General features: G+C 48.9%; 1 protein-coding gene across 1 annotated transcript in view; it reads left to right on the top strand.

Annotated features, from left to right (window-relative positions):
* The first annotated feature begins 4432 nt into the window (after positions 1 to 4432).
* itih2 (inter-alpha-trypsin inhibitor heavy chain 2) overlaps positions 4433 to 23126 on the top strand; it is a 44343-nt gene continuing 25649 nt past the window's right edge. Inside the window, exons 1-9 of the mRNA XM_055653443.1 lie at positions 4433 to 4636; positions 7622 to 7699; positions 10063 to 10101; positions 11375 to 11547; positions 15890 to 15994; positions 17620 to 17782; positions 20420 to 20527; positions 21394 to 21522; positions 22743 to 22859. Of these exons, the coding sequence (XP_055509418.1) occupies positions 4547 to 4636; positions 7622 to 7699; positions 10063 to 10101; positions 11375 to 11547; positions 15890 to 15994; positions 17620 to 17782; positions 20420 to 20527; positions 21394 to 21522; positions 22743 to 22859 (1002 nt within the window). The 5' untranslated portion in view covers positions 4433 to 4546. The remainder of the gene's footprint in view (positions 4637 to 7621; positions 7700 to 10062; positions 10102 to 11374; positions 11548 to 15889; positions 15995 to 17619; positions 17783 to 20419; positions 20528 to 21393; positions 21523 to 22742; positions 22860 to 23126) is intronic.

The following is a 23126-nucleotide window of genomic DNA, read 5'->3' as shown; positions in this document are numbered from 1 at the left end:
TAAAGAAGAAAAAGTGCCACAACAGCTGGTCCATACAATAGAAAATGAGTAAACATTGATGATGGCTATCACTGATTCACTTAATTCATTGTTTTTCAAATTCCCCAGCTGCTGGGATGAAATGTAACCCCGTGTATTGGGAAGTTAGTGCGGGTCTTCACACTACCACACGTTAGGGTCGGCACGGTGGCGCAGCGGTAAAGTTGCTGCCTCACAGCGCCAGAGACCCGGGTTCGATCCCGACTACGGGTGCTGTCTGTGCGGAGTTTGCACGTTCTCCCCGTGAACGGCGTGGATTTTCACCGCGATCTCCGGTTTCCTCCTACACTCCAAAGACGTGCGGGTTTGTAGGTTAATTGGCTTTGGTATAAATGTAAAACTTGCCCCTAGTGGGCGTAAGATAGTGTTAGTGTGTGCGGGGATCGCTGGTCGGCGCGGACCCGGTGGGCCGAAGGGCCTGTTTCCGTGCTGTATCTCTAAACTAAACTGAACTAAATGAGTGCGTACTGGGTTGTGGGGGACGGGGGGAGAGAGGAGGGGGAAGGAAGGGGTCGTGACTGTAAAAAAATTCAATGCTCCTTAATATTTACCAAAAGCTTTTGGATAAGATAGTTCCATTATCATTTATAAATCCCTCCACTGAATACCCATTTACTTGGAAACTGGCTTGCAGCACTTCAGAGCGATGATAATATTCCTTCGCCACCACTTGATGGAAGTCAACGGGGCACCGACTGTTCTCTGGCTGATAGGAGACACGTCAAGTGTGTTTAAATTTGTACAGTTTCTCTCTGCGGCCCCCATTGAAAATCTGCATGAATGCCCGGATTGTAAGGAGGAGCATTCTGTTTTAAATCCCACCTTCAATTATTTAAAAAAACACACACATGGCCCTCTGACAGCTTCCATGTACACGCTAGAATTTTGAAGATTGAGGGGGGATCTTACAGAAACGTACAAAATTATTAAGAGGTTGGACAGGCTAGATGAAGGAAGATTGTTCCCGATGTTGGGGAAGTCCAGAACCAGGGGTCACAGTTTAAGGATAAGGGGGAAATCTTTCAGGACCGAGATGAGAAAAACATTTTTCACACAGAAAGTGGTGAATCTGTGGAATTCTCTGCCACAGAAGGTAGTTGAGGCCACAATTCATTGGCTATATTTAAGAGGGAGTTAGATGTGGCCCTTGTGGCTAAAGGGATCAGGGGGTATGGAGAGAAGGCAGGTACTGAGTTGGATGATCAACTATGATCATATTGAATGGCGGTGCAGGCTCGAAGGGCCGAATGGCCTACTCCTGCACCTATTTTCTATGTTTCTATGTTTCCATTCAAGGTAGGCCCTGCTATGTTCCTCTTGCTGACTAAAGTCTCCCTCTGCGAGTCCACGTGCCTTTCCAAAAGTTTCTTAAGCACCACTATCGTATCTGCCTCCAGTACTACATTCTTGACTTAAGTTCCTCCTGCACTTTGCGTTTTGCACATTATTCCAGCACCTGCGGTTCCTTTTGCCTCCATTCCACCGCTGATATTTATTTGTTATCCATCTCTACTCGGCCACTGGAGGGCAGCAAAGAGTCAACCTCATGTTGATAAGTTCCGGGAGCTGAATTAGGCCATTCGGCCCATCAAGTCCACTCCCCCATTCAATCATGGCTGATCTATCTTTCACTCCCAACCCCATTCTCCTGCTTTCTCCCCTTTACACCTGACACCCGTACTGATCAAGAATCTGTCAATCTCCCCTTTAAAGATATCCATTGACTTGGCCTCCACAGCCGCCTGTGGCAATGAATTCCACAGATTCACCACCCTCTGACTTAAGAAATTCCTCCTCATCTCCTTCCTAAAGGAACGTCTTTTAATTCTGAGGCTGTGACCTCTCTGGTCCTAGACTCTCCCACTAGTGGAAACATCCTCTCCACATCCACTCTATCCAGGCCTTTCCAACCCACTCATTCTTGGGATCATTCTCGTAAACTCCTCTGGACCCTCTCTAGAGCCAGCACATCTCGAGTTGCCAACTGTCCCCGTATTAGCCGGGACATCCCGTATATTGGGCTAGATTGGTTTTTCCCGTACGGGACCGCCCTTGTCCCGTATTTGACCGCTACTACTCGGGTCGAGGGGACTGTCGGGTCGTCCGGCCCCGCCTCACCCGTCCCGACGTAGTGCAGCCCATGGAGTGCAGCAGCAGCAGCAGCAGCAGCAGCAGCAGCCTCGCCCGTGGCCCCGTCGGTCGGTCGGCAGCCCGGCCAGCTGTCCGACCTTCGGACCTCCGCTTACCGCCGACACCACCACCGCCCCTCCTTCTCACGGCCGATCATCGGTTCATGAGTTGGACGGGGCGATGGACTTTGCTCGAGACCTGGGCCAAAACTCCTCAGCTGGCCCGCCGGCTGGGCTTTGTGTACAGTCCAGCACCCGGGGCCAACTCATCATTCACCCAGACACGGCCCAGTCGGTCAATGAATTGCCGTGGGGAATTTGTCCCTTATTTTGACTGTTTGTCCCTTATTTGGGAGTGAGGACGTTGGCGACCCTAGGCACATCCTTCCTCAGATATGGGGCCCAAAACTGCTCACAATATTCCAAATGCGGCCTGACCAGCGCCTTGTAGAGCCTCAGCGTTATGTCCCTGTTTTTTTTAATATTTGAGGAAAGAGAATTGGTTTGAAGGGCCTGTCCCACTTGGGCGACCTAATCCGCGAGATCTGGTGAGTTTGCCCTCGACTCATACTCGCAGCATGGTCGACACGAGGTCGTAGGAGGTCTTCGTAACTCTCCTTCATGCTCGAGAGTGGTCCCCGCGTACTCAACGTTTCAGCTAGGTCGCGGCGTTTTTTTCAATATGTTGAAAAAATGCCCGCGAGTAAAAAAAGGTCGCCATGGAAAAAATCGATACTTTTTTTACTCGTAGGTTTAGTCGTAGTAGGTCGGCATGTTAGTCGTAGGCAGTCGTAGATAGTCTTCATCATAGTCGAAGGGAGGTCGAAGGAGGTCGTCTTCACTCTCCACTATTCAGTGTCCAATTTTCCCAAAGTTAGTTGTAGCTGGTCTTCAACATAGTTGAAGGTGGTCTTCAACTTGTCATTTTTAAAAATTCTTCTAAACTCGTCAATTAGGTCGCCCAAGTGGGACAGCCCCTTTAGTGTAATCTCTAATCTGACTGACAATGACACTCTCTCGTTGTTACTCCCCTGGAGTGCTGCACTGCCCCTGAAGTCTGGTGGCCCGTATCATTGTCTCTGAGTGTAGGTAATCAAATTAGATTAGTCTACACCAATTAGTTTTGTGTTCCGTAATGCATGTCAATGAGATGGAAGGGGTGCAGAGAAGATGTTTTCAAGAGGGAGTTAGATTTAGCTCTTTGGGCTAAAGGAATCAAGGGATATGGGGAGGTGGACAAAAATGCTGGAGAAACTCAGCGGGTGAGGCCGCATCTATGGAGCGAAGGAATAGGTGACGTTTCGGGTGGAAATCGACCCCAAACATCGCCTATTCCTTCGCTCCATAAATGCTGCCTCACCCACTGAGTTTCTCCAACATTTTTGAAAACCTCCGATTTTTCCAGCATCTGCAGTTCTTTCGAGCGGCTGGGCTTGTACACTCTGGAGTTTAGAAGGATGAGAGGCAATCTTATTGAAACATATAAGATTGGACACGCTTGGACATGCTAGAGGCAGGAAACATGTTCCCGATGTGGGGGGAATCCAGAACCAGGGGCCACACACAGTTTAAGAATAAAGGGCAAGCCATCTAGAACGGAGACGAGGAAACATTTTTTCTCACAGAGAGTGGTGAGTCTGTGGAATTCTCTGCCTCAGAGGGCGGTGGAGGCTGGTTCTCTCGATATGGGGAGAAGGCAGGAACGGGGTACTGATTGTGGATGATCACATTGGATGGCGGTTCTAGATCGAAGGGCCTGAATGGCCTACTCTTGCACCTATTGTCTATTGTCTACTGTCTAAAAAGCCAATGTAACTCAGTGGGCAGGCAGTATCTCTGGAGGGAAGGAATTGGCAACGTTTCAGGTCGAGACCCTTCTTCAGACTGATGTTGGGGGACTTGCGTGGAGATCGCTGGTCGATGCGGACTCGGTGGGCCGAAGGGCCTGTTTCCGTGCTGTATCTCTCAACAAAACTAAACTATGAAAGCAAGCTATCTTTATCATATTCTACACCTTTGTGTATAAAATGCACTAGGTTTCTCTCAGTCACAGAGTTTGTTTTATTAATTGAACTCCATGGTAAAAACTCTAAAGCAACCGCAAAGATTCTGCAAATCAAGAGGAAAATCAATCAGGCATTCACTGGTTATCTTCTGCAAGTACCAGAGGACAACGTGATGTTTATACAACCTCTGTCGCTTATTTAGCTGTTTTGTAACATACTCAGGACAAATATTGACCATAGCTCTGGGGGGAGCGTTGATTAGATGAAGAAAGGGACTTCAGCAGTAACCTCTTCTTTGCTCAAAGTTATAAGAGAACTGTTGCATCTAGAGCTGTCCTCACTCACATCGGTGTGGGACCTTTGTCGGAGAACATGAAACACCTTATCCTGCTTGTGTGGGTCTTCCTCACACACGAAGCTCAAAGCCTTCATATCATTGCTGGTGACTTCAGTCAGCTACAAGTAAGTGTGGGGTGGTTCCATCCTGACCTTGGCTGCCGTCTGTGTGTGTGGAGTTTGCACGTTCTTCCCGCGACCTCTGGGTGCTCCGGTTGTCTCCCAAAGACGTACAGGTTCATAGGGTAACGTTTCACAGAGTGCCGGAGTAACTCAGCGGGTCAGGCAGCATCTGTGGAGAACATGGATAGGTGACATTTCACAGATTTCGACCTGAAACGTCAGCTATTCCTTCTCTCTTGAGATGCTGCCTGACCCGCTGAGTTACTCCAGCATTTTGCATCTAATCATCCTGTATTTGTTTATGATGAAGAGTTAATGAAACTTTTTTAACTCACAAAAACATCTCTGTGGGTCAGGCAGCATCTGTGGAGAACATGGATAGGTGACGTTTCACAGAGTGCTGGAGTAACTCAGTGGGTCAGGCAGCATCTGTGGAGAACATGGATAGGTGACGTTTCACAGAGTGCCGGAGTAACTCAGCGGGTCAGGCAGCATCTCCGGAGGCAAGGAACGCGTGATGTTTGGGGTCGAGAGGAAGGGTCTCGACCTGAAACGCCAACCATTCCTTCTATCCAGAGATGCTGCCTGACCCGCTGAGTTACTCCAGCATTTTGCGTCTATCTTCAGTGTAAACCAGCATCTGCAGCTCGTTTGTAGGTTTGTAGGTTAATTGGCATCTGTAAATAGTAAATTGTCCCTGGAGTATTGCTTACAGTTTTGGTCTCCAAATCTGAGGAAAGACATTCTTGCCATAGAGGGAGTACAGAGAAGGTTCACCAGACTGATTCCTGGGATGTCAGGACTTTCATATGAAGAAAGACTGGATAGACTCGGTTTGTACTCGCTGGAATTTAGAAGATTGAGGGGGGATCTTATAGAAACGTACAAAATTCTTAAGGGGTTGGACAGGCTAGATGCAGGAAGGTTGTTCCCGATGTTGGGGAAGTCCAGAACAAGGGGTCACAGTTTAAGGATAAGGGGGAAATCTTTTAGGACCAAGATGAGAAAAACATTTTTCACACAGAGAGTGGTGAATCTGTGTAATTCTCTGCCACAGAAGGTAGTTGAGGCCACAGTTCATTGGCTATATTTAAGAGGGAGTTAGATGTGGCCCTTGTGACGAAAGGGATCAGGGGGTATGGAGAGAAGGCAGGTACAGGATACTGAGTTGGATGATCAGCCATGATCATATTGAATGGCGGTGCAGGCTCGAAGGGCCAAATGGCCTCTACTCCTGCACCTAATTTCTATGTTTCTATGTTTCTATGTCCCTAGTGTGTGTAGGATAGTGCTAGTGCACAGGGAAATCGCTGGATGGCGCGGACTCGGTGGGCCAAAGGGCCTGTTTCCGCGCTGTATCTCTAAAGCCTAAAAGTTCAACTTCCATCATTACGAGAGGCATAGGTTGCATAGACGCTCAGAAAATGTTACCCAGTGTGCAATTGTAAAAGTCTAGAGGGCTTAGTTTAAGGTGAGAGGGGTAATGTTTAGAGGAGATTTTACACAGAGGTTGGTGGGCATTTGGAGGCAGATACTACAGGAATAAACGGACTGATCAGACTTCAATGTCAGAGAGTTGTAAGTGTGGAATTCTGTGCCTCTTCTGATGCCTGTTCTCTGGATAATTTTGAGAGAGAGCTAGATAGGGCTCTTAAAGATAGCGGAGTCCGGGAATATGGGGAGAAGGCAGGAACGGGATACTGATTGGAGATGATCAGCCATGATCACATTGAATGGTAGTGCTGGCTCGAAGGGCCGAATGGCCTACGCCTGCACCTATTGTCAATTGTCTATAATGTTGCCTAAATGTTGCACCCTTCCTCCTTCATCTCTCCGCTGTGCATGGCCTGATGGCATTCATGTGTAGGAAAGAACTGCAGATGCTGGTTTGAACCGAAGATAGACGCAAAATGCTGGAGTAACTCAGCGGGTCAGGCAGCATCTGTGGAGAACATGGATAGGTGACATTTCACAGATTTCGACCTGAAACGTCAGCTATTCCTTCTCTCTTGAGATGCTGCCTGACCCGCTGAGTTACTCCAGCATTTTGCATCTAATCATCCTGTATTTGTTTATGATGAAGAGTTAATGAAACCTTTTTAACTCACAAAAACATCTCTGTGGTTGTGACACAAGGAACTGTAAACGTTATAATCTTGAGTAAAATACAGAGTGCTGGAGTAACTCAGCGGGTCAGGCAGCATCTGTGGAGAACATGGATAGGTGACGTTTCACAGAGTGCTGGAGTAACTCAGCGGGTCAGGCAGCATCTGTGGAGAACATGGATAGGTGACGTTTCACAGAATGCTGGAGTAACTCAGCGGGTCAGGCAGCATCTGTGGAGAACATGGATAGGTGACGTTTCACAGAGTGCTGGAGTAACTCAGCGGGTGCAGCAGCATCTATGGAGCTAAGGAAATAGGCAACGTTTCGGGTTGAAACCCTTCTGGGTTTCGGCCCGAAACGTTGCCTATTTCCAGAAGGGTTTCGGCCCGAAATGTTGCCTATTTCCTTCGCTCCATAAATGCTGCTGCACCATAACTCAGCGGGTCAGGCAGCATCTGTGGAGGGATTAGACAGACAACGTTTCGAGTCAGGACCTTCCTTCAGACTGGTCTTCTTCTTCCCCGTCCATCTTCCGTGTTACAAATGTTGACCTCGCTATCATCGTCCCTCCTGAAAAGGAAGCAAGCTTCCGGCGACAATCAGTGGGAGCCATCACTTGTCGCAGTAGATGATGGTGGTAGCAGAGTTAGCTCAGGATGCTTCCAGTTTCCAGCCCCGACACCTGGACGCTTCTGCTGTGGGGGATCAGACTGGTCTGGACCCGACTTTTGAGTTCGAAGAGGGGTCCCAACCCAAAACGTCACCTATCCATTTCGCTCCACAGATGCTGCCTGACCCGCTGAGTTACTCCAGCACCTTGTGTGTGACTCTGTATCTATGCTGTTGTTTGTCGTCCGTATTAAACTGTTTATCTTTTGTCAGGGTCTTGCAGTTCCTGCAACTGATACGCTGGAAGATGTCCCTCCCGCAAATATAAACACATATGAAATACGTCACAAGGTAGGTGGAAGTCTAATTCATCGACCACAATTAGTTTAGTTGAGTTTAGAGATACAGCATGGAAACAGGCCCTTCGCCCCAGCGAGCCTGTACCGGCCAGCGATCCTCGCACCCTAAAGGGCCTGTCCCACTTGCGCGACTTTTTCGGCGACTGCCGGCACCCGTCATAGGTCGCCGAAAATGTCCACCATGTTGAAAACTCAGCGGCAACCAGAAAGACGCTACGACTCTTTGGGCGACTGAGGAGACGACTCACGACCGTACAGGCGACATGTCGCGGGGTGAAGCCTGTACGGTCGTGAGTAGTCGCCCAAAGAGTCGTACCTTGTTCTGGTCGCCGCTGGATTCTCAACTTGTTGAACATTTTCGGCGACCTGCAACGACCTATGACAGGTGCCGGCAGTCTCCGAAAAAGTCACGTAAGTGGGACAGGCGCCGGGGCAACAAAAGTCAACCCAATACAAACAAATTATCAACACAATCATCCTACACACATATTATTTTACATAATACATATATAGAAGGAAAAACGTTTCTGTACAGTTAGTCCCTGGTACTCCGGGGACAGTATTTATATTTACACCAAGCCAATTAACCAACAAACCTGCACGTACTTGGAGCATGGGAGGAAACCCACGCAGGTCACGGGGAGAAGGTACAAACTCTGCGCAGACAGCACCCTGAGCTAGGATCGAACCTGCGTCTCTGGCGCTGAGAGCGCTGTAAGGCAGCAACTCCACCGATGCTCCATAATGTGTTGGCTTTCAAATTAACTGGTGGATCATAATCTGGTGACATCGAAATTGATCTGTATTCTCTGGAAAGATGAATGCCCTCTTGTTTTACCGGCTGATATAGTGTCATAGAGTCTAGTTTAGATTAGTTTAGTTGTGGGATACAGCACGGAGTCAGGCCCTTCGGCCCACCGAGTCTGCACCGACCAGCGATCCCCGCACACTAACACCATCATACACATACCCGGGGACAATTTTTACATTTACACCAAGCCAATTAACCTTCAAACCCGCACGTCTTTGGAGTGTGGGAGGAAACCGAAGATCTCGGAGAAAACCTACGCAGGTCACGGGGAGAACGTGCAAACTCCGAACAGACAGCGCCCGTCGTCGGGATCAAACCCGGGTCTCCGGCGCTGCATTCGCTGTAAGGCAGCAACTCTACCACTGCGCCACCGTAGTCTCATACAATGTTACAACGTGGAAACAGGCCCTTCGGCCCAACTTGCCCACACCGACCAACATGCCCCATCTACACTAGTCCGACCTGCCTGCATTTGGCCCATGTCCCTCCAAACCTGTGGGCTTGCACCACAGCTTGGTCCAAGACCTCAAGACATTGCACTAGCATCTCCCATCATTCTGCCACCTTACACTCATTGTCTCTATTGTTGTGGTTAGACTTTAAACTTTAGGGATACAGTGTGGAAACAGGCCCTTCAAACCCACCTGACCAGCGACCATCGAGTCAGAAATTTGCCAACTCTGGGCTAAAACTGAATGTATCTCGGAGGAGACAACCTGAATCGGAACCAAACTCACGTGAATGAAACACTCCGCTAATGGCCCCTTCACCTTCCTGTCCAGAAACGGATGTAATATTTCCCCTCGGTATTTAGTTGAGTTCATATTTATTTTGCGTTGCCCTCTTTAGACTTTAGAGATACAACATGGAAACAGGCCCTTCGGCCCGCCGAGTCCGTGCCAACCATCGGCCAACCCCTACACCAGCACGGCCCTACACACACCAGGGACATTTTACAATTTACGGAAGCCAATTGACCTACAAACCTGCACGCCTTTGGAGTGCGGGGGGAAACCGGAGCACCCGGAGAAAACCCACGTGGTTCACAAGGGCCACATGGCCTAATTCTGCCCCTGTCACGTGAACTTATGAAAATATTTTAATAGACAATAGACAATAGGTGCAGGTGTAGGCCATATGGCCCTTCGAGCCAGCACCGCCATTCAATGTGATCATGGCTGATCATCCACAATCAGTACCCCGTTCCTGCCATCTCCCCCATATCCCCTGACTCCGCTATCTTTAAGAGCCCTATCTAGCTCTCTCTTGAAAGCATCCGGAGAACTTGCCTCCACCGCCCTCTGAGGCAGAGAATTCCACAGACTCACCACTCTCTGTGAGAAAAAGTGTTTCCTCGTCTCCGTTCTAAATGGCTTACTCCTTATTCTTAAACTGTGTGTGTGGCCCCTGGTTCTGGACTCCGCCCAACATCGGGAACATGTTTCCTGCCTCTAGTGTGTCCAAACCGTTAATAATCTTATATGTTTCAATGTGTAATAACACATCCAAATTAATATTTTATATTTCATCCTTGTGTTTGGCAGAGAAGTGAAGACGGAGGAGAGGAGGAGGACAAGGAGGAGGTAAGATTTCTCTTTGTGTTTGACCTGCTTGTGTTTGAAGTTTCTCATCGGTTTAACCATTAGCAAACTACTGACAGAGGTGTTGACTCAACCAGTGGGCTATTGACTTCTTTGCCCTGACCGCTATTTTGTTTTGGTAAATTATTGATATGAACAAGCAACGCAAGTTTGCTCCTCGTTCATTTATTGCTGACGGGTGAAAGGTTGGCTGGGTTGTTACGTGAAACTCCGTGTGTTTTCTCCCACAAGGTGGAAGGGCAATGATTCACCCCATACTCCATAAGATTGTTAAGGGTTTGGGCACGCTGGAGGTAGGAAACATGTTCCCGATGTTGGGGGAGTCTCCATTCAACTCCAGCATCTGCAGTTCTTTCTTAAACATGGCCCTAAAGTTGGGGTGGGAGATTGCAACCTTCACGTGGTCCGCCCTGTTTCGACGAATGCAATCAACCCGGCGTGCACAATCAAATAAGATCAAATAGAACAAGTTGTCCTACAGCTTTAGGCTGTGCACGCCCCTATATGCAAGGTGAAAAATAAACGTTATTCCCTTTATCCTGTATCTGTACACTGTGGACGGCTCGATTGTAATCATGTATTGTCTTTCCGCTGACTGGTTAGCACGCAACAAAAGCTTTTCACTGTACCTCGCTACACACGTGACAATAAATAGATGAAATAGACAATAGACAATAGGTGCAGGAGTAGGCCATTCGGCCCTTCGAGCCAGCACCGCCATTCAATGTGATCATGGCTGATCATCCCCAATCAGTACCCCGTTCCTGCCTTCTCCCCATATCCCCTGACTCCGCTATCTTCAAGAGCCCTATCTAGCTCTCTCTTGAAAGTATCCAGAGAACCGGCCTCCACCGCCCTCTGAGGCACAGAATTCCACACACTCACCACTCTCTGTGAGAAAAAGTGTTTCCTCGTCTCCGTTCTAAATGGCTTACTTTGTGTAGCCCCTGGTTCTGGACTCCCCCAACATCGGGAACATGTTTCCTGCCTCAAAGCCCTTTTCCTGTGTCCAAGCCCTTAACAATCTTGTTTCAATGAGATACCCTCTCATCCTTCTAAACTCCAGAATATACGAGCCCAGCCGCTCCATTCTCTCAGCATACGACAGTCCCGCCATCCCAGGAATTAACCTATGCTGCACTCCCTCAATAGCAAGAATGTCCTTCCTCAAATTAGGTGACCAAAACTGCGCACAATACTCCAGGTTAAAATAAACGATGCCTGTGTTTCTGAATCTCTTCCTTTAACCAAACAGGATCTGACCGATGACCACTTCATCATTCAAAGCTACAAAGTGAAGTCCATCATTACATCTCGCTTTGCTGAAACGGTCTTCAGCACAAAGGTTCGCAACAGGGAAGCCACAGCACAGAATGTGGAATTCAACCTAAGGATTCCCAAGGGAGCGTACATCACCAATTTCACTATGTGAGTCAAGGGGCGGCAGGGTGGCGCAGCGGGTAGAGTTGCTGCCTCACAGCGCCAGAGACCCGGGTTCCATCCTGACCACGGGCGCTGTCTGTACGGAGTTTTCACCCTTCCTCCCCCGCGACCTGCGTGGGTTTCCTCCGGGTGCTCCGGGTTTCCGCCCACGCTCCAAAGAGGTGCACGATTGCAGGTTGTGCAGAGAGGAACTGCAGATGAGGAAATGTTTAAGAAGGAACTGCAGATGCTGAACAAATCGAAAGTAGTCAAAAATAATTGCTGGAGAAACTCAGCGGAGTGCAGGCAGCATCTATGGAGCGAAGGAATAGGTGACGTTTCGGTGTCGAGACCCTTCTTCGGACTGATGTCGGGGGGTGGGGGGGTGATTGGGAAAAAGAAAGGAAGAGACGGGGACAGTAGGCTATGTGGGAGAGCTGGGAAGGGAGAAAGCAAGGACAATAGACAATAGGTGCAGGAGTAGGCCATTCGGCCCTTCGAGTCAGCACCGCCATTCAATGTGATCATGGCTGATCATCCCCAATCAGTACCCCGTTCCTGCCTTCTCCCCATATCCCCTGACTCCGCAATTTTTAAGAGCCCTATCTAGCTCTCTCTTGAAAGCATCCAGAGAACCTGCCTCCACCACCCTCTGAGGCAGAGAATTCCACACTCACAACTCTCTGACATTGGAGTTCCTGAAAGGACTACCTGAATTTACACACAAAGGGTGTTGGGTGTATGTAACGAGCTGCCGGAGGAGGTAATTGAGGCAACGTTTAAGAAACATTTGGACAAGTACATGGATAGGACAGGTTTAGAGGGATATGGGCTAAACCCAGGCAGGTGGGGCTAGTGTAGATGGGACAAGTTAGTCAGTGTGGGCAGGTTGGGCCAAAGGGCCTGTTTCTACGCTGTGTGGCTCTTCCAAGATTTAGCTCCGGGATGAGGGAATCAAAGGATATTGGGGAAAAGGCGGAATGAGACACTGATTTTGGATGTACACAAAAATGCTGGAGAAACTCAGCGGATGCAGCAGCATCTATTGAGCGAAGGAAATAGGCGACGTTTCGGGCCGAAACCCTTCTTCAGACTGATGGGGGGTGGGGGGCAGAAGGAAGGAAAAAGGGAGGAGGAGGAGCCCGAGGGCGGGGGGATGGGAGGAGACAGCTCGAGGGTTAAAGAAGGGGAGGAGACAGCAAGGGCTAGCAAAATTGGGAGAATTCAACGTTCATGCCATCGGGACGCAAGCAACCCAGGCGGAATGAGGTGCTGTTCCTCCAATTTCCGGTGTAGCTCACTCTGGCAATGGAGGAGACCCAGGACAGAGAGGTCGGATTGGGAATGGGAGGGGGAGTTGAAGTGCTGAGCCGCCGGGAGTTCAGGTAGGTTATTGCGGACTGAGCGGATGATTTTGGATGATCAGCCATGATCATATTGAATGGCGGTGCAGGCTCGAAGAGCCGAATTGGCCTACTCCTGCGCCTATTTTCTATGTTTCTATGACTCTATAGACACAAAGTGCTGGAATAACTCAACAGGTCAGGCAGCATCTCTGGAGAAGGACACAAAAAGCTGGAGTAACTCAGCGGTCTGAAGAATTGTCTTAAGAAGGGTTCAAACTAGAAACATCACCCATCTTATTTCCCCAGAGATGCTGCCTGACCCGCTGAGTTACTCCAGCACTCTGTGTCTATCTTCAGGTTTGTAGGTTAATTGGCTTTGGTAAAAATTGTAACTTGTTCCTAGTGTGTGTAGGATAGGGCTAGTATACGGGGTGATCACAGATCGGCGCGGACTCGGTGGGCCGAAGGGCCTGTTTTTACACCGTATCTCTCTAAACTAAACTAAACTAATCTAATCTAAACTGATCTGATCTAAATGAAACTAAACTAAACTAAACTAAAATAAAATAACATAACATAAAAGGAGTTGAGGCCCCTGTATCTCTAAACGAAACTAAAATTAATAAAGCATTATTATGCTGTGAATCTTTCTTATAACAGACATGCACCACTACTCACAATTTAACTGAGGAAATACTAAGGATTCTGCGAAAAATGTGGACTTTGGATTTTTTTGTTTTCCAATCGATTTGCTATTGCAAACACTCTTGTTGACTGTTCAATGGCCCCGGCATTAACATTGTTAAGTGCAAGTAGGTTAACAAAAACATTGTTTTAAAGGGCAGTTACACAGTGAAAATTGCTTCAAAGTGGGCTCTAGAATGAGCAGATGTGTGGGTCTTAAACACAAGGTGCTGGAGTAACTCAGCGGGTCAGGCAGCATCTGTGGAGAACATGGATAGGTGACGTTTCACAGAGTGCTGGAGTAACTCAGCGGGTGCAGCAGCATCTATGGAACTAAGGAAATAGGTAATGTTTCGGGTCGAAACCCTTCCGGGTTTCGGCCCGAAACGTTGCCTATTTCCAGAAGGGTTTCGGCCCGAAACGTTGCCTATTTCCTTCGCTCCATAGATGCTGCTGCACCATAACTCAGCGGGCCAGGCAGCATCTGTGGAGAACAAGGATAGGTGACGTTTCACAGAGTGCTGGAGTAACTCAGTGGGTCAGGCAGCATCTGTGGAGAACATGGATAGGTGACGTTTCATAGAGTGCTGGAGTAACTCAGCTGGTGCAGCAGCATCTATGGAGAACATGGATAGGTGACGTTTCACAGAATGCTGGAGTAACTCAGCGGGTCAGGCAGCATCTGTGGAGGGAGGGAATGGGCGACATTTCGGAGGCGAGGAGCAGGGGCCGGTGGGAGGGGGAGCCGGGGTACTGCCTCCAGCACATTCAAGGTCGGCTGCACGAGTTGCCCTCGGGACACAAAGATGGCCGGGCGAGGAGAGGAGAAGGACGTCGGTTCATGGTGCAATTCTCTCGACGGAGGAAGGCCCTGCAGCAGCCTGGGACTCGCCTGCATCGGGAACCCAAAACGTCACCTATCCATGTTCTCCACAGATGCTGCCTGACCCGCTGGGTTACTCCAGCACTCTGTGATACGTCATCTTAGAAGATTGAGGGGGGATCTTATAGAAACGTACAAAATTCTTAAGGGGTTGGACAGGCTAGATGCAGGAAGATTGTTCCCGATGTTGGGGAAGTCCAGGACAAGGGGTCACAGTTTAAGGATAAGGGGGAAATCTTTTAGGACCGAGATGAGAAAAACATTTTTCACACAGAGAGTGGTGAATCTGTGGAATTCTCTGCCACAGAAAGTAGTTGAGGCCACAGTTCATTGGCTATATTTAAGAGGGAGTTAGATGTGGCCCTTGTGGCTAAAGGGATCAGGGGGTATGGAGAGAAGGCAGGTACAGGATACTGAGTTGGATGATCAGCCATGATCATATTGAATGGCAGTGCAGGCTCGAAGGGCCGAATGGCCTACTCCTGCACCTATTTTCTCTGTTCTATGTTTATATGTTTCTATCCCTGTTCTCCACAGATGCTGCTTGACCCGCTGAGTTACTCTAGCACTCTGTGAAACGTCACCTATCCATGTTCTCCACAGATGCTGCCTGACCCGCTGAGTTACTCTAGCACTCTGCGTTCCATGTGTCTCCAGCTGTTTTGTGTTAACGCCTTTACTTAACCTCCTGCCAGACTTCAAATCCCAATTATAACTCAATCTGCGTAGTATTAATGTTGGCACCAGTTTGTTGTTTGCATCTGCAATGAGATACAGTGAGAAACGTTGTTTTGCCTGCTATCCAGCCTAATATTATCCACTGTTTCTAAAAGGTTTCTCATGCCTGATAGTAACAACATATTTCTTTAATTTATGCCTTATCTGAGGAGGGATGTACTGCCGTTCAGAGGAGGTTTACGAGAATGATCCCAGGAATGAGTGGGTTAACATACGATGAGCGTTTGACGGCACTGGGCCTGTACTCGCTGGAGTTTAGAAGAATGAGGGGGCACCTCATTGAAACTTACCGAATAGTGAAAGGCCTGGATAGAGTGGATGTGGGGAGGATGTTTCCACTAGTGGGAGAGTCTAGGACCAGAGGGCATGGCCACAGAATAAAAGGATGTATATTTAGAAGGAGATGAGGAGGAGTTTCTTTAATCAGAGGGTGGTGAATCTGTGAAATTCTTTGCCACAGACGGCTGCGGAGGCCAAGTCGATGGATATTTTTAAGGCGGAGATTGATAGATTCTTCATGAGTATGGGGGTCAGGTGCTATGGGGAGAAGGCAGGAGAATGGGGTTGAGATGGAAAGATAGATCAGCCATGATTGAATGGGCGGGGGGGGGGAAGACTTGATGGGCCGAATGGCCTAATTCTGCTCCAAGACCCTATGAACTATGAAATTGAAAACCGTTTGTTTTATCTCACGCAGGACTGTGAACGATATAACGTTTGTTGGATCAGTGATGGAGAAGAGCTTTGCCAGACGACTGTATGCAGATGCAAGGACTCAAGGGAAGGCCGCTGGGATCATCAGGTGAACCTTTAGTTGCTCTTATACACACACGGTTTAAGTAATGGATCAGTCTGCTGTACAAAATCATGAGAGGAATAGATAGAAACATAGAAAATATGTGCAGGACTGAACCTTCAAGCCAGCACCACCATTCAATATGATCATGGCCGATCATCCAAAATCAGTACCCTGTTCCTGCTTTCTCCCCCATATTCCTTGATTCCGTTATTCCTCAGAGCTGAATCTAAAGGACCTGTCCCACGGGCATGCGCCTCCATGCGGCAAGCGCGATCTAAAGGGCCGGTCCCACCAGCATGCGCCTGCATGCGGCAAGCGCGACCAAACCAGAAGCGGGGGGCGCGCGGAGGTCGAGTGAGCGACATCAAGTTCGAGCGAAGTCCGCGGGAAGTTCGTCCGTGACGTACGGCGTCGAGGCGGCTGCGAGCCGGCAGGCCGTTGCTGGGCGGAATTTTTGAACACAGTCAGTTTTTCGGAGCCCCGTGCGATGTCGGGACCAGCTCCGCTCAACTCCAGACAGCTCCGGACCCGTGAGGCCGTACGGCTCAAGCGACCACGTTAGGTCGCGCTTGCCGCATGCCCGTGGGACTCTCTCTTGAAAACATCCAGTGAATTGGCCTTCACTGCCTTCTGTGGCAGAGAATTCTAGAACTCTCTGGGTGAAAAAGGTTTTTTTCTCATCTCAGGCCTACCCCTTATTCTTAAACTGTGTGTGTGACCCCTGGTTCTGGACTCCCCCAACATGGGGAACGTTTTTCCTGCATCTAGGCTGTCCAATAATCCCTTAAGACCAGGTAAACACACTGAGTTTAGTTTAGTTTAGTTTAGTTTTAGAGATATAGCGTGGAAACAGGCTATCTGGCCCACCGAGTCCGCACCAACCAGCGATCCCCGCTCACTAACACTACCCTACACACACTAAGGACAATTTAGAATTTTACCAAGCAAATTAACCTACCAACCTCCTTGTCTTTGGGAGGAAACCGAAGCACCTGGTGAAAACCCACGCAGGTCACGGAGAGAATGTGCAAACTCTGTACAAACAGCACCGGAGGTCGGGATTTCGCTTGCAGCGCCAGGGACCCGGGTTCGATCCCGACTACGGGCGCTGTCTGTACGGAGTTTGTACGTTCTCCCCGTGACCTGCGTGGGTTTTCTCCGAGATCTTCGGTTTCCTCCCACACTCCAAAGACGTGCAGGTTTGTAGGTTAATTGGCCTGGTGTAAATGTAAGAAATTGTCCATAGTGCGTGTAGGATAGTGTTAGTGTGCGGGGATCGCTGGTCGGCGCGGACCCGGTGGGCGGAAGGGCCTGTTTCCATGCCTTATAACTAAACTAAACTAAACTGTGACTGTAATGCCCCTGTCCCACTTAGGAAACCTGAACGGAAACCTCTGGAGACTTTGCGCCCCACCCAAGGTTTCCGTGCGGTTCCCGGAGGTTTTTGTCAGTCTCTCTACCTGCTTCCACTACCTGCAACCTCCGGCAACCACCTGCAACCTCCGGGATCCGCACGGAAACCTTGGGTGGGGCGCAAAGTCTCCAGATGTTTCCGTTCAGGTTTCCTAAGTGGGACAGGGGCATTACTGAATAAACTCACTAATATATTGATTCTTTCTGTTTTTTAGAACCTACGGCCGTGAAATGGAACACTTTAAAGCTGACGTCAATGTGCCAGGTGGAAGTAAAATCAGTTTCGAGCTCTACTGCCAAGAACTGCTGCAGCGAAGGCTGGGATTTTACGAGCAGATTATTATACTGCAACCCGGAAACTTGGTGAAACAGTTCCAGGTACTTGTGGAGGTTCTACACAGTCAGGATTGCCAACCCTCCCTGTAGATCTTACGTTAACTGTGTGGAATGTTTGGGGCAGAATAGTGTGTAATAATGTAACGATGTTGGGGAAGTCCAGGACAAGGGGTCACAGTTTAAGGATAAGGGGGAAATCTTTTAGGACCGAGATGAGAAAAACATTTTTCACACAGAGAGTGGCGAATCTCTGGAATTCTCTGCCACAGAAGGTAGTTGAGGACAGTTCATTGGCTATATTTAAGAGGGAGTTAGATGTGGCCCTTGTGGCTAAGGGGATCAGGGGGTATGGAGAGAAGGCAGGTACACGATACTGAGTTGGATGATCAGCCATGATCATATTGAATTGCGGTGCAGGCTCGAAGGGCCGAATGGCCTACTTCTGCACCTGTTTTCTATGTTTCTATGTTTCTTAGAAGGAACTGCAGATGCTGGTTTAAACCGAAGATAGACACAAAAAACATAGAAACATAGAAACATAGAAAATAGGTGCAGGAGTAGGCCATTCGGCCCTTCGAGCCAGCACCACCATTCAATATGATCATGGCTGATCATTCAACTCAGTATCCTGTACCTGCCTTCTCTCCACACCCCCTGATCCCTTTAGCCACAAGGGCCACATCTAACTCCTTCTTAAATATAGTCAATGAACTGGCTTCAACTACCTTCTGCGGCAGAGAATTCCACAGATTCACCACTCTCTGTGTGAAAAATGTTTTTCTCATCTCGGTCCTAAAAGACTTCCCCCTTATCCTTAAACTGTGATCCCTTGTTCTGGATTTCCCCAACATCGGGAACAATTTTCCTGCATCTAGCCTGTCCAACCCCTTAAGAATTTTGTAAGTTTCTATAAGATCCCCCCTCAATCTTCTAAATTCTAGCGGGTACAAGCCGAGTCTATCCAGTCTTTCTTCATATGAAAGTCCTGCCATCCCAGGCATCAGTCTGGTGAACCGTCTCTGTACTCCCTCTAAAAAAAGCTGGAGTAACTCAGCGGGACAGGCAGCATCTCTGGGGAGAAGGAATGGGTGACGTTTCGGGTCGAGACCCTTCTTCAGAGAGGTGGCCTTTCAATCTAACTGTGGGTGACCTGTGTGACCTTACCTCATCTCTGTGCCCAGACCCTTGTTTGGCAAGAACTTCCAGTGAAAGAATAAGGAATGTACTGGTGGGTCAAATATGGATCAGCTCACCTCGCTCGCCACCCCTGCACTCATCTTCGAGGCCAGACATTCCATAATAGGTGTTCAGCGGAATGATCGCTGAGCCTGCGCTGAACACCTCTGCTCAGTCCACCATAACATACCTGACCTCCCGGTTGCCAAACACTTTAATTCCCCCCCATTTCCACACTGCCATTAGTTACCTGAAACTGGAGAATTTGATGTTCATACCACTGGGGTGTAAGCTGCCCAAGCAAAATACGAGGTGCTGCTCCTCCAATTTGCGCTGGGCCTCACTCTGACAATGGAGGAGGGAGGCACAGCGCAAATTGACCAAATTGACCTCTAACTTCAAGTAACCCTTGCTTTCTCTCTATCTCTCTCTGTCCATTCCACCCCCACCCTAGTTTGACTGTCCCCCTGATGAAATTTTATCTCTGTTTGCTTCGTTGTCACCTTCCGCTAGCTGACAATTCCACATTTTCCTTGATTCATATCTCCTTTGATGTCTCGTTTTCACACCTTGCCCTTCCGTATCTCTGTGTCTCCCTCTCCCCTGATTCTCAGTCTGAAGAAGGGTCTCAACCCGAAACGTCACCCGTTCTTTCAATCCGGAGATGCTGCCTGTCCCGCTGAGTTACTCCAGCATTCATGGATCGGACAGGTTTGCAGGGTTATGGACCAAGCGCAGGCAAGTGGGGCTAGGGTAGCTGGGACATTGTTGGAGTAACTCAGCGGGTCAGGCAGCATCTGTGGAGAACATGGATAGGTGACGTTTCACAGAGTGCTGGAGTAACTCAGCGGGTCAGGCAGCATCTGTGGAGAACATGGATAGGTGACGTTTCACAGAGTGCTGGAGTAACTCAGCGGGTCAGGCAGCATCTGTGGAGAACATGGATAGGTGACGTTTCACAGAGTGCTGGAGTAACTCAGCGGGTGCAGCAGCATCTATGGAGCTAAGGAAATAGGCAACGTTTCGGGTCGAAACCCTTCTGGGTTTCGGCCCGAAACGTTGCCTATTTCCAGAAGGGTTTCGGCCCGAAACGTTGCCTATTTCCTTCGCTCCATAGATGCTGCTGCACCATAACTCAGCGGGCCAGGCAGCATCTGTGGAGAACATGGATAGGTGACGTTTCACAGAGTGCTGGAGTAACTCAGCGGATCAGGCAGCATCTGTGGAGAACATGGATAGGTGACGTTTCACAGAGTGCTGGAGTAACTCAGCGGGTCAGGCAGCATCTGTGGAGAACGTGGATAGGTGACGTTTCCCAGAGTGCTGGAGTAACTTAGCGGGTCAGGCAGCATCTGTGGAGAACATGGATAGGTGGGTCATAAAGTCACCTATTTCCTTCACTCCATAGATGCTGCCTCACCCGCTGAGTTCTCCAGCATTTTTGTCAACCTTTGATTTTTCCAGCATCTGCAGTTCTTTCTTAAAGATCTAACCTTCCTCTAGGTTGATGTCTACATCTTTGAGCCACAGGGGATCACTTTCCTTGAAGCCCCCCACAGACTCGGATCGCAGTTTGACGGGCTGATGCATATAACTAAAGGAGAGAACAAGGTGAGTTTGACACGACGCCTTCAACAGCGAACCCTGGAGAAAACCAACGCGGGCCGCGGGCGGGGGGGGAAACGTGCAAACTCCACACAGACAGCACCCGAGCTCAGGATGGAACCCGGGTCACTGGCACCTCAGACGTCCGTCACCTGTCACCCCCTCCTCCGCGCCCTATGCTCACCCCCCTTCCTCAAGCCCCTTGTTTCCCTCTTATCCTACCCCACTCAAAAAATGGATGAGGAATAGTTTAATTTAGGTCAGTTAAGTTTAGTTTAGTTGAGAGATACAGCGCTGAGACAGGCCCTTCGGCCCCCCGAGTCCGCGCCGACCAGCGATCAACCCGTACACTAACACTATCCTACACACACTGGGGACAATTTACAATTTTTACCGAGGTCGATTAACCTACAAACCTGCACGTCTTTGGAGTGTGGGAGGAAACCGGAGCACCCGGAGAAAACCCACTTGGTCACGGGGAGAATGTACAAACTCTGTACAGACAGCATCTTTATAGACAGTAGACAATAGGTGCAGGAGTAGGCCATTCGGCCCTTCGAGCCAGCACCGCCATTCAATGTGATCATGGCTGATCATCCACAATCAGTACCCTGTTCCTGCCTTCTCCCCATATCCCCTGACTCCGCTATCTTTAAGAGCCCTATCTAGCTCTCTCTTGAAAGCTGGGATCTAGCTGGGATTTAGTTGGGATCGAACCCGGGTCTCTGGCGCTGTGAGGCAGCAATTCCGTGCTTTCTCTGAGCCACCTTGCTGTCATAAGTTCATAAGTGATAGGTGCAGAATTGGGCCATTCGGCCCATCGGGTCAACTCCGCCATTCGATCACGGCTGATCTATCTCTCCCTCCTAAAGGCTCATCTCACCTTCAGGCCCACGTTGGACCAGCAGCGGAAATGTCCGAGCTGCCCCGACACCGCTGTTGACGGCAGCATCGTCGTGAAGTATGACGTCAAACGAGTACTGAATGGAGGAGCCCTTCAGGTTAAACATTGTCACAAATAACATTGAATGTGTGTTTGACGGCACTGGGCCTGCACTTGCTTGGGTTCAGAAGATAGATGGATAGATGGATAGATAGATAGATAGATAGATAGATAGATAGATAGATAGATAGATAGATAGATAGATAGATAGATAGATAGATAGATAGATGAATGGATGGATAGATGGATTAGATGGATAGATGAATAGATGGATTAGATGGATGGATGGATGGATAGATGGACGGATAGATAGATAGATAGATAGATAGATAGATAGATAGATAGATAGATAGATAGATAGATAGATAGATAGATAGATAGATGGATGAATAGATAGATGGATGGATGGATAGATGGATTAGATGGATAGATGGATTAGATGGATAGATGGATTAGATGGATTAGATGGATAGATGGATAGATGGATGAATGATACTTTATTAATCCTCTCAGGGAAATTCAGAATTTGCCAGCAGCGGTACAATAAAATAATGCAATACATTAATAGAAGGATGAGGGGGCACCTCATTGAAACTTACCAAATAGGGTGAAAGGCCTGGACAGAGTGGATGTGGATGTGGAGAGGATGTTTCCACAAGTGAGAGAGTCTAGGACTAGAGGTCACAGCCTCAGAATAAAAGGAAGTTCCTTTCGGAAGGAGATGAGGAGGAATTTCTTTAGTCAGAAGGTGGTGAATCTGTGCAATTCATCGCCTCAGAAGGTTGTGAAGGCCAAGTCACAAAGTATAATATCACAAGAAGAATAGATCTGGTAAATGTACAGAGTCTCTTGGCCAGAGTTGGGGAATCGAGAACCAGAGGGTAGACACAAAATACTGGAGTAACTCAGCGGGACAGGTAGCATCTCTGGAGAGAAGGAATGGGTGACGTTTCGGGTCGAGACCCTTCTTACGTTTCGGGTCAAGACAGGTTTAAGGTGAGTGGGGAAAGATTTAATCGGAACCTGGGAGGTTACGTTTCCACTCTGTGTGACTCGATGACACATGGATATGCAGCGAATTGAGCGATATGGAGTAAGTGTAGTGTGGCATTGTGTACAGCATAGATATTGTGGGCCGAAGGGCCTGTTCCTGTGCTGCAATGTCCTATATCCAATCTATCCAATGCCTAGAATACCTTCGATTGAGTTATGTTCTGGATTTGAAGCTTGTACTTGTGCTGAATGGTGACTGGCTTTGCATTTCCTCGTCTGCTCCAGATTTCCGATGGCTATTTCGTACACTTCATCGCTCCAGACAATTTGCCGCCCCTCCTGAAGAACATCATCTTCGTCATCGATGTCAGCGGATCAATGTGGGGGATTAAAATGAAGCAGGTGGGTCGGCACTCGTCAATGGCATAGCCGTGAATGGGGGGTCGTAGCCCGTGCTCAGAAGATTCCGCTTCAGTAACGGCGTCTTCGAAGATTTCACTCATAATGTGGCCAGCGTGGGCGGCACGAGTTGCGCAGCGGTAGAGTTGCTGCCTCACAGCGCCAGAGACACGGGTTCCATCCCCACTACGGGTGCTGCCTGCGCACAGTTTGCACGTTCTCCCCGTGACCTGCGGGGGTTTTCTCCGGGTGCCCCGGTTTCCTGGAGGA

Source organism: Leucoraja erinacea, chromosome 22 (genome assembly GCF_028641065.1).
Source record: "Leucoraja erinacea ecotype New England chromosome 22, Leri_hhj_1, whole genome shotgun sequence".
NCBI lineage: Eukaryota > Metazoa > Chordata > Chondrichthyes > Rajiformes > Rajidae > Leucoraja > Leucoraja erinaceus.
Note: the sequence above shows the minus strand (reverse complement) of the source record. Positions and strands in the feature narration are given on the sequence as shown.